The sequence below is a fragment of the Triticum dicoccoides genome, chromosome 5B, assembly GCF_002162155.2.
Source record: "Triticum dicoccoides isolate Atlit2015 ecotype Zavitan chromosome 5B, WEW_v2.0, whole genome shotgun sequence".
Taxonomy (NCBI): Eukaryota; Viridiplantae; Streptophyta; class Magnoliopsida; order Poales; family Poaceae; genus Triticum; species Triticum dicoccoides.
Window position 1 is genome coordinate 260677428 of NC_041389.1, and position 10553 is coordinate 260687980.

The window sequence follows — 10553 nt, forward strand, 5'->3', positions numbered from 1 at the left end:
TGTTCATGTGGCTGGCCCAGCAACAAAGACTTTGGACCTCGGATAGAAGATTTCAGCATGACTTACAAGACGCAAAGTCGGTTTGTTTCCTCTGTCACCAAGAGGAAGACTCAATGAATCATATCATGCTCGAGTGTGTATATTCGAGACAAGTGTGGTTCCAATGCTTCAGGTGGGCATAGACTGATTTGCAGATGCTTCCTTCAGTGGCAGAGTTGCTACAGGACTGGTGGCCCACCGCCCGGAAGCGTATCCCCAAGGTATATCGGAAGGGATTCGACTCGCTGGTGCTGTTGATTTGCTGGAATATTTGGAAGCAAAGGAATGGGCGAGTCTTTGGTGGCAGAGACACAAGTAATGAATGGGAACTATCCACGAAGATCTACCAGGAGTTGTGACTTTGGTTAGCGGCAAGAGCGTGGAGTGTACAACACTTATGTGAGTAGTCGTGTATGGTAGGAGTATGCGTGGGAGTCTCAATTGGCATCACCGACTTGTGGGGGACAGAACAATCTTCTTGTAACTATTTATCTCTTCTATAAAGCTTAGGTACGTTCTTGGAGTACTCTAAAAAAAACTACTAGATGTGCCTTAGACACACCGATGTTTTTTTTCGAGAGTATGCCAATAGTATACCGTATTTTTATAGAAGATAGAAGTATATGTACAAGAACCCTGACGAGATGCGAATAAGTCGTAGGGAGAACCCACTCAACGCCTACATCCTAGCAGACTACGGCTACTCTCTCGCGAAAGGGTCTAAAGCACCAACTCCGCCTAGTGCGGCCTTCCTCCAATCATCTCTCTTCTCTAGGATCTCTGTCTTAAGTTGTGAAACTGATCTCTGCCTTGCGTTGTTGAGCACTCGTGCATTGCGTTGCTTTCACAGGGCCCATGCAATTAGAATAGTGACGGAGTCGAATCCTCTTCTTAGCTTGCCTTTGAAGTGCTTCCTCTGGTCTAGGCACCACTGAAAGACATCTGTAGACGGGTTTGTATGTTGATTCTTCATGTGTTGAAGCATGAATGCCACATCTCTCGAGGGTAACCGCAGTGAGCAAGGATGTGGTCGGGGTTGTCCTTGTCCTGCAGGCATGTGTAGTAGGCCGAAGGGACATCTTGAAAACCGTGCCGAGCTCGACGGTCGAAAGTCTAAAAGCGATATTAACTAGCTAGCCATATGAAGATTTTGCATTTGAGGGGCGTCCAGCTTCGCCAAATGCAACCGGCGGTGGGGGATTAGTTTGCCCCATGCAAAGTCTCTTGTACGTGGAGCTTGCTGTGTATCTTCCCGAAGCGTGACACACCCATGTTTTGACCCAGAGCCCGGCCATGTTTTGTGTTGTGCTGGTGCCCCTCTGCACTGCACTGCACTGCACTGCTCCCCTATTGTTTAGCAGCAAAGACGGAGCAGAGCAGACAGCCTCCGCGCCGCCCGCGTCCTTCCAAATGTCGCGCCCCCGAGGTCGGCTCGGCACCGTCCTCCCCTCCCGACAACTCCTCCCAGCCCTCCCTACCCACCCAAAACTCGCGACCCCATGCGAAGGACCCGAGACCACGCAGCGTCGACGCCATGCACGCCCTCGTTCCACCTTCAGCTCTGGCTCCGTCCTTGTGATCGACCGCGCGCGGCCGCGTCCTGCACGCTCGCACCTAGCCTATAGCGCCAATGGCGTCGACGGGGAAGAAGATGAACCAGATCCCTGCGCCGGCCGGCCGCCTCTGGGAGGCCAGCATCCGCAAGCTCACCACCATCCGCCGCGGCGCTTCGGCCTTTCCCGCCGCCGTCGCCGGCGTCGACGGCATGGTTGACCCTGCTGGAACCCTCACCGTCACCTCCTCCAGCACCGTCTACCAGTACAGCGGCAGCGAGGACGCCGACGGTGCAGCCGCCGAGGAGGCTGAGGAGGAGGAGGCGGGGTCCTCGCTCGGGGAGCCCAGCCACTCGGAGCAGCTGCTCGACAGCGGGGACTTTTACCAGGGCGACCTGCGCGGGGACCTCCCGCACGGCACCGGCAAGTTCCTCTGGACGGACGGCAGCATGTATGAGGGCGCCTGGCGTTGCGGCCGCGCAGCCGGCCGCGGCAAGTTCTCCTGGCCCTCGGGCGCTACCTACGAGGGCGACCTCGCCGGCGGCTACATGCACGGCCAGGGCACCTACATTGGCGAGTTCGGGGACACCTTCGCCGGGCTCTGGGCCAACAACCTCCGCCACGGCCGCGGCACGCAGGCCTACGCCAACGGCGACGTCTACGACGGCCACTGGCGCGACGGCCTGCAGGACGGTCACGGCCGGTACATCTGGCGCCACGGCCACGAGTACATCGGCACCTGGAAGGCCGGCGAGATGCACGGCTGCGGAACCGTGATCTGGTCAGAAGGCGACCGCTACGACGGCTCCTGGGAGGACGCCAAGCCCATGGGCCAGGGCACGTTCCGGTGGGCCGACGGCGGCATGTACATCGGCACCTGGTGCCAGGAGTCCGGCGTCACGCACGCCAAGGGCGTTTACTACCCGCCGTCTGGAGGCCCCGCGGTGCCCGTGCCCCGGGAGCCCCGCGACGCCATCACCAAGTTGCTGGAGGAGCTGGAGGTTACCGAGGGAAAGACGGTGTCTCTGCTGCCATCGCAGAAGATCCTGACATGGCCCGGGGTGGAGGCCGTGCTGAAGAAGCCTGTGTGGCGGCCGCCGGAGGTCAGCGCCGACCAAGGGAGGGTGTCGGTGTCGAGCGTGCGCCGGAGAAGCAGCGTGTCGGACCTCGACAGTCTCACAGCGGGGGAGGACGGCGTCGAGGATGCCAGCACTCGGGCAGACCGGGCATGGTCGCGGACGCTCTCGTGCATTCGCGCGCCGCCAAGGCCGGGGAAGAAGCAGGGGGAGACCATATCAAAGGGGCACAGGAACTACGAGCTCATGCTCAACTTGCAGCTCGGCATCAGGTCTCTTTCCTTTTCCTCTTCTTCTTGGCTACCACCATCACTGCACTGCATCCATTGCCATTTCCTCTCCGTTGTTGCCGGCTCATCCATTCATATTCATTTTGCCGCCGCCATTGGGTGCACAGGCATGCTGTGGGAAGGCAATCAGCGCCGACATCACTGGATCTCAAATCATCAGCATTTGATCCCAAAGAGAAGGTGTGGACAAGGTTTCCTCCCGAAGGATCCAAGCACACGCCGCCTCACCAATCGTGTGATTTCCGGTGGAAGGACTACTGCCCGTTGGTTTTCAGGTCTGCTGCATGCATGCTGTCTCTCACTTGCTTCCAAACACGGTGCTATAATTTCTTCTTCTGTGATCCGACGCAGGACATTGCGCAAGCTCTTCGACGTCGACCCCGCGGATTACATGATCTCGATATGCGGGGATGATGCGCTCCTGGAGCTCTCATCACCCGGCAAAAGTGGAAGCTTCTTCTACCTCACCAACGACGACAAGTACATGATCAAAACAATGAAGAAAGCAGAGGTCAAGGTAGGTTCTTCTCTCCACCTTAGCTAGCCCACACACACAAGTTTTAAGCATGTCTGAGATGGATTGCGGTTTCGATCATCGACAGGTGCTTCTTAGGATGCTTCCGGCCTATTATAAACACGTCCGCAATTACGACAACACTCTAATAACAAAGTTCTTTGGCCTGCACTGTGTTAAAATCACAGGGGGCATTCAGAAAAAGGTTAGAGGATGCTTGCAGAAATTGGTCAGTGCATTAAGATTCAAGATGATTTTATATATTACTGTAATTTGATATGGAATGCAGGTTCGGTTCGTGATAATGGGGAACCTTTTCTGCTCTCGCTATTCAATCCATCGGCGTTTTGACTTGAAAGGATCTTCGCTTGGGCGCATGACAGACAAGCCCCTTGATCAGATTGACGAAACCACCACGCTCAAGGATCTTGATCTCAATTTCATTTTCCGGTTAGCAGGATCCTGGTTCCAGGAATTCTGCAGGTACTATAAACAATCTTACGTAAAAGAATCACAACTGTATTTGAAGAGACCTAAGTACCCACTATGCTCATGACTCTTTATATTTCTTACCAGGCAAGTGGACAGAGATTGCGAGTTGCTGGAGCAGGAGCGGATCATGGATTACAGTCTTTTGGTCGGCGTTCATTTCAAGGATCGGTGCAAAGATACGTTGCCCCCATGACTGCTTCTTAAAAATACATGCAATTAGAAAACTATTCGGTAGATACGTACATTGGAAGCCACGAGCCTGATTTATTCTTCTTCTTTTTTTTCCCTTCTTACAGACAGCGGCAATGCTGACAATGGCACACCTACTACCACGGATGAAGATTCTGAGCAAAAAAGGTATTTACACCATACATTTTAGAAGCTTTGAAGAATCATAAGATGCTTTACATTGCAGTTTTCCTTTACTCATCTTAGGCTGCTCACTTCATGCCAACTTCTGCATTGCATTCATCTTGATATTGGCAAACATGGACCTCATTTGTGCAGAAAAGCACAAGAAAAACTAGGCATTAGCATGCCCTCAAGGGTGGAGAACATAGTGAGAAATCCTGAAAGTGAATCCCTGCTCATCGGCGAGCCCACGGGTGAATTCCAGGATGTGATCCTCTTCTTCGGGATCATCGACATCCTGCAAGACTACGATATCAGCAAGAAGCTCGAGCATGCCTACAAATCCATGCAGTACGATCCCAACTCCATATCCGCGGTCGACCCGAAGCAGTACTGCAAGCGATTCCGAGACTTCATTTTCAGGGCTTTCGCGGAGGATGTACAGTAGCGACTCCATTGACAAACAGAAAATTTATACTCAAGAGAGCAGACCTTAACAGTTGGCTGGTGATTCTTCTTTGCCCACCATCCAGTATTCTTTTGTAGGTAACATAATCGATTCTTTCGGTTGTAGACGGCAGCACGTTGATATCACAGTGATTTCTTCTTCATGTATGTGTTCATAGATTTTGTACATCTACTGAATCTTCTCTGTACTTATGTAATTAGATGTAGGGTGACTGTATTCATGCCTGTTGGTATGAAAATCATGTAGAACAGAGACTATTGTTTATGTAACCATTCCCTACTTGTTTTCTTCTTCTTCCAAAGAGCTATTCTTTGCGCATAGGGTCAATTCATCCATCACTGTCAGTTTACCTAGTTACAAACCAAACATATGTCCTTTTACCTAAATTAACCACCAGAAGCTTCTTTTACCAAAATTAACCATTAGAAGCTCACAAACTTGCATTTTAGATCCCAAAAGAAGTTCAGAAAACTGTTTTTGGAATCCCAACAAAAGCTGAAAAACTACAGAGAGAATAGAAGTCCTAACAAGCATGCTAGAGATACTTCCCTCAAAAAAAGCATGCTAGAGATACTCCCTTGTCTGAGTTTATTGGATCTCGTATTTAGGGTCACACTTTGACGATAAATTTCTCATAAAAATAGGAACTATACTATATGTTATAAAAATTATACCGTGGTATTACTCTTTCAAATACACATTGAATATTGGCAAGTTTTAACATGCTTCTAATATCTCCGTTTGAGTTTATTAGTCCTTGTTGTATTTTGGGATAGAATTTGACCAAATATTTGACTAGCAAAATGTTAATGCATGTCATCAAAAAATGTATTGTTGGATTCGTATTTAAATGTAGTTTCAAATGATATTAATTTTTGCTACTTATAGTATTTATAGTTAAAATCATGATTAAAATATATGATCCAAAATATGGACGGGACTAATGAAACAGGACGGAGGTTACATCGGGATCCCAACGCTCGGAATTCTTATTTTTTTCTTGATAAAGGAAGCTCAGAAATTACAAAGAGAACAAAAGTCCTAAACAATTAGGATGAAAAAACAAGGTCCTACCACATTTGGGATCCCAACGGAAGTTCAGAAACTACACAGAGAACAAAAGTCCTAAAACAATTACAGTTTGTCTACAAACAAGGTCCATGGGGCCAGGGCAGGCCACCCTACAATTCTACAAAGTTCTTCTACATATCATGCACGGAGAAGCACCGTGTCACTTGCTCCGTCAGCCAGTCCATTGCGCTTCTCAGTCGGCCCGCTATGCCGATGGATGCCACGACGAGCACAGCAATGTACGCCGAGACCCCGACGACCAGCGCCAGGACGTAGGCAGACGTCCTCACCCTCCTGCAGCTCCCAGCGGCGTATGCACCCATGAGTCCAAACAGGTCCAGGATCATGGCGGCGTGCAGCGCCAAGAGCGCCGGCGGGGTGTCGCTCACCCTCTTGATCAGCAGGAGGACCATGATCACCAGGGACGCCATGAAGGACGTCGCGTTGCAGTAGAAGAAGGCCTTGTACCGGCGGGGGTAGTTGCTCGCGAGAACCGGATCGCCGGCGATGTGGCCGGTCGAGACGACGTCGCCCCAGAGGCCGCCCGGCGGGCTCATCGCGGCCTGGTACGTGACGGCGGCAGCGAGCGCCGCGAGCAGCAGCAGGTATTTGGGCAGCTTCTCGTCCCAGAGATCACGCGTCCCTCCGGCGGCGACGGCCGTGTCATGCCGCCCGTCGCCTCCGGCTTGGTCTTCGACCGCGCCGAGCTTTGACAGGAGCCTCTTCGCAAGTCCTCGCGCTGTCTCCGACAAGACCAGCGTGACCTGGAGAGCGATGCAGAGTAGAACTGCGAATGTCAGAACGAGGACGTAGATCGAGGTCGACACCTTCCGGCAGCTGCCGGCGGCGAAGGCGCCCATGAGGCCGACGAGGTCGAGGATCACGCACACCCGCAGTGCGTAAGACCGTATCCCTCTCGCCGAGAGCTTCCTGTTCACCAGCAGCATGATGACGGCAAGGGACGCGACGAAGGCCGTCGCGTTGCAGTAGAAGAAGGCCACGTAGCGGCGCGGGTAGTTGTCGTTGAGCACCGGGTCGCCGGCGACATGGCCGAGCTTGCTCTCTTGCCAGAAGCCGCCCGGCGGGCCCATGCCAGCTTGGTAGGTGAGGCTCGCCGCAAGGATTGCAAGAAGCAGCAGAAGCTTCCGCCTCTTCTCCAGTGTCCGTTCGACGTCCGCCTCCTCCTCCCCCTGCTCGGGGTGCTCGAACAGCTCCTTGAGCCAGCTGGGTGCGCACTGCTCCATCTTCTCACTCAACGCTTGGATCCATGCCGGGCGAGCCGGCCACACTTCTAACATGAAGACCACGACGTGGATGCCGACGTAGAGGAACACCGGAACGACGAGCAGGGAGACGTACACGGATTTGGACACTTGCCGGCAGCTCCCGGCGGCGTAGGCGCCGATCAGGCCAAACAGGTCCAGGATCATGGCGACCTGCAACGCGCAGTACTTGATCCCCTGGGTGCTGAGTATGTTGCTCAGCAGGAGTATGAGGATGACGAGCGACGCGACGAAGGCGGTGGCATTGCAGTAGAAGAAGGCCAGGTATCGCCGGGGATACGTGATGTGGAGGATCGGGTCGCCGGCGAGGTAGTGGTGGCGACTGTCGGCGGCTGCATCGCCTTGCCAGAAGCCGCCCGGCGGGTTCAGTCCGGCTTGGTATGTGACGCTCGCCGCAAGAATCCCGAGGAGCAGCAGATACATCCGCGACTTCCTCAGAATCTGGTACGCGTCGTCATTGCCGTGCTCGGATGCTCTGCTTTGCTGCTGATTTTGCTGCTCCAAGTCCAATCTCTCAAATTTGTTGAGGTACCTGTCAAGTGCTTGTTGCCAGTCGTGGATCAAATTCTTCACGGGCTCGCACAAGAAGACGAGTGCCTGAATGGCGATGTAGAGGAGAACGGCGGCCACCAGCGCGACGACGTACATGGAGGTCTTGAGGCTCCGGCAGCTCCCGGAGGCGAAGGCGCCCATGAGCCCCACCATGGCCGCGCCCGTGCACACCCAGAGTGCGCATGACCGGAACCCGTGCTGCGTCACGGTGTTGCTCATGAGCAGCATGACGACGACCAGCGACGCGACAAACGCGGTGGTGTTGGAGTAGAAGAAGACCATGAAGCGGGACGGGTGCTGGACGCGGAGCATGGGGTCGCCGGCCAGGTGGTCGCTGTCCTGGCTGCCCGGCCAGAACCCGCCCGGCGTGCTGACACCGGCCTGGTACGTGATGGTCGCCGCCAGCGTCGCGAAGATGAGCAGGTACTTGCGCGCGCGCTCCACTCTGTCGGCCGGCGTGACCTTGTCGCCGCGCGCTGTCGGGGCGAAGAGCACGAAGACGAGGACGTGGGCGGAGACGTAGCAGCCAACCAAGGCGACGAGAACGAAGACGTAGGCGGACATGGCCGCGTCCCTGCAGCTGCCCGCGGCGTAGGCCCCCATGAGACCGAACTGGTCGAGCAGCATGGCGGCCTGGAGCGCGCGCAGCCACCGCCGGCGGTGGCCGAGCGAGCGGACGAGCAGGAGGTTGACGATGACGAGGGAGGCGACGAAGGCGGTGGCGTTGCAGTAGAAGAAGGCCTTGTATCGGCGCGGGTAGGTGACGAGGAGCACCGGGTCGCCGGCGAGACGCGCGCCTCCGTCGGCGCCGTTGTCGGGCCAAAACCCGCCTGGCGGACTCAGCCCCGCGGAGTAGGTGACGGAGGCCGCGAGCGTGGCGAGGAGCAGCACGTACTTGCGCAGCTCCCAGAGGAACTCCGCCTCCGCGGTGGCACTGTCGACGCCGATGCCGGGTCGTGGAACGGCCGGTGCCGTAGCTACCCTCTCGAGGCTAACGTCAAGAGCAGCAGGCGCCGCCATCGCCGGCTCCCGGCGTCTAGAAGTTCAGAGCTCGTGGACGGACGGAGACAGACGCTCGCTCTCGCTTGTTGCGAAGCTCTGAATGTGAGCTGCTCAGTGGCGAAATTGGGGTGGTTTTATTGAGATTTGAGAGCGATGGTCCGTGGTCGCGAGGAATGTTCTTGGATGGTCGCGAGGGGATCGTGGAGATGTCATGCCAATTTCGCGGGAGCGAGGACGCGGTAAGAACGTCGGTCTTGTCACGGCGACGCGGCCGGGGACGGGAGGACGGTGAGTGCGAAGCTATTGACTGCGGTGGCACACTGGTGGCTTTCGGCGGCATCGAAAATACACGGAAAAAGCAAGGTCCGCGCTTACAGGTACTTTCTAATTCGGTCAAGTGATCTATATGAACCTGAATATTTGATCAATTATATAACAATTTTTTTAGTTAGAATATAACAACTAAAAAACTAAAATTGAAAATACATATAATTATTGAATATGATTAAGTAGCAAAATATTACAATTGAAAAGCCTTTTGCAAGCATGATTACGGGTTGAGGTGGTCCTTTTCTCATGCATAATTACATGTTGAGTTAACATAGTTGCATGTTGAGATAAATATGTTTTTTATATATTTAAATTGAGATAAATATGCTAGTATAGTGCTTAGTTATAATAGGATTCCGCCAAGTGATCGATGTCTCGCGGGTATCTCTATCAAATCGTTCGTCTTTGGTTACAGAAGTTGCTAGCCGGAGTTCTTAGAGTAACTCTACAAGGGCAGTCGCGCTATGAAGGTTGGTCACATGATGTAGGAACTTAGATTCGTCATATCCCATTCCACAAATTATTTTCTCGTTTTCTGATTCAAACACTTTGGTTGTCTTCAAAATTAAACATTATCATATCAAGCAATCATGCACATAATTCTTAACATGTTGAATCAACAAAGGGATCTAATTGCATTCGCAAAAAAAACATTACACTGACACATGCAAACCACACATCGCCGGTGTGTGCACGGTCCCATTTCCCTCCTCTGAGGTGCGCGTCGTCCCATCATCTGGAGTTTGCGACCCTAGAACGTATGATCACCATTCACGTCTCCTCCGAAAATGCTCTGATCACTGGATCCATGGGCATTGGGATCCAACATGATGAACCGGTTCTCCTCGATGAACCGATCTTGCGACAATCGTGCCTCCTCAATTTGGAGCCTACGCGCCTCCATCTCTTCATGGCGCCATCTGCTCCCTCGCATAAGATCCTACCTCACCCTCTTTTCATGGATCCTCTTCTCCTCCATCTTCAACTTTTTTTTGCTTCCTCTTCTCGGTTACTCGTTCCTTGATCTCATCAAGTCGTTGATTTTTTCATCGCATCCGCCTCTCCTTGTCTCTTGAGCATCTCCTTCGCTCCCTGGTTATTGTTAAATAAAAATGGAAATGCGTGTTAACTACAAGATGCAGCAACCAAATGTAGTCATTCATAGTGGTATTATTGAAATTGGTACTGATGAAATTGAACTGCACAGTTCATACTTGCACATATAGAACACCACATTGTGAATGACTAGAATAAACAAGGCATACTACGAACAACCAAAGATAGCATTTGAAACTGGACATATGCTAACTACAAACAACCGAACAATCAAAAAACTTTAAAAAAGGCATATGCTAGCTATAACAGGCTTAACAACAAGCAAATATATGCATTCCTATCGGTATGTTTAAAACCGGATTGATGAAATGTACTGCACATTAAATAATTGCACATATAGAGCATCACATTGTGAACAACTGAAATAAACAAGGCATACTGCAAACAACCAGATATAGCAATTAGAACTGGACAT

General features: G+C 52.6%; 2 protein-coding genes across 9 annotated transcripts; one reads left to right on the plus strand and one right to left on the minus strand.

Moving 5' to 3' along the window:
* Positions 1-1555: 1555 nt before the first annotated feature.
* Positions 1556-5073, plus strand: LOC119305381 (phosphatidylinositol 4-phosphate 5-kinase 6-like). Of its 8 annotated transcripts, none has more exons than XM_037581910.1 (8): positions 1556-2940; positions 3066-3233; positions 3310-3475; positions 3561-3677; positions 3762-3955; positions 4049-4144; positions 4265-4321; positions 4472-5073. In XM_037581910.1, the coding sequence occupies exons 1-8, from the start codon at positions 1670-1672 to the stop codon at positions 4761-4763; spliced, it is 2361 nt and encodes a 786-aa protein (XP_037437807.1). In that variant the 5' UTR covers positions 1556-1669; the 3' UTR covers positions 4764-5073. The 8 variants fall into 8 exon arrangements, with proteins under 8 accessions (XP_037437807.1, XP_037437808.1, XP_037437809.1 ...); XM_037581911.1 differs by having other exon boundaries at positions 4049-4134; positions 4261-4321; XM_037581912.1 differs by lacking the exon at positions 4265-4321 and having other exon boundaries at positions 1556-1802; positions 1890-2940; positions 4049-4147; positions 4400-5073.
* A 725-nt stretch (positions 5074-5798) lies between these two features.
* On the minus strand, positions 5799-8769 carry LOC119308310. Its single transcript, XM_037584416.1, has one exon. It carries the CDS (start codon positions 8708-8710, stop codon positions 5987-5989), a length of 2724 nt encoding a protein of 907 aa, XP_037440313.1. The 5' UTR covers positions 8711-8769; the 3' UTR covers positions 5799-5986.
* Between the last annotated feature and the right edge of the window lie 1784 nt (positions 8770-10553).

Coding starts and splice junctions, on each gene's coding strand:
- LOC119305381 (XM_037581905.1), top strand. CDS start 1,670: ATGGCGTCGACGGGGAAGAAGATGAACCAGATCCCTGCGCCGGCCGGC. Junction 3,678..3,761: donor CAGGGGGCATTCAGAAAAAG/GTTAGAGGATGC, acceptor TATGGAATGCAG/GTTCGGTTCGTGATAATGGG. Junction 4,148..4,354: donor GATCGGTGCAAAGATACGTT/GCCCCCATGACT, acceptor GAAGCTTTGAAG/AATCATAAGATGCTTTACAT.
- LOC119308310 (XM_037584416.1), bottom strand. CDS start 8,710: ATGGCGGCGCCTGCTGCTCTTGACGTTAGCCTCGAGAGGGTAGCTACG.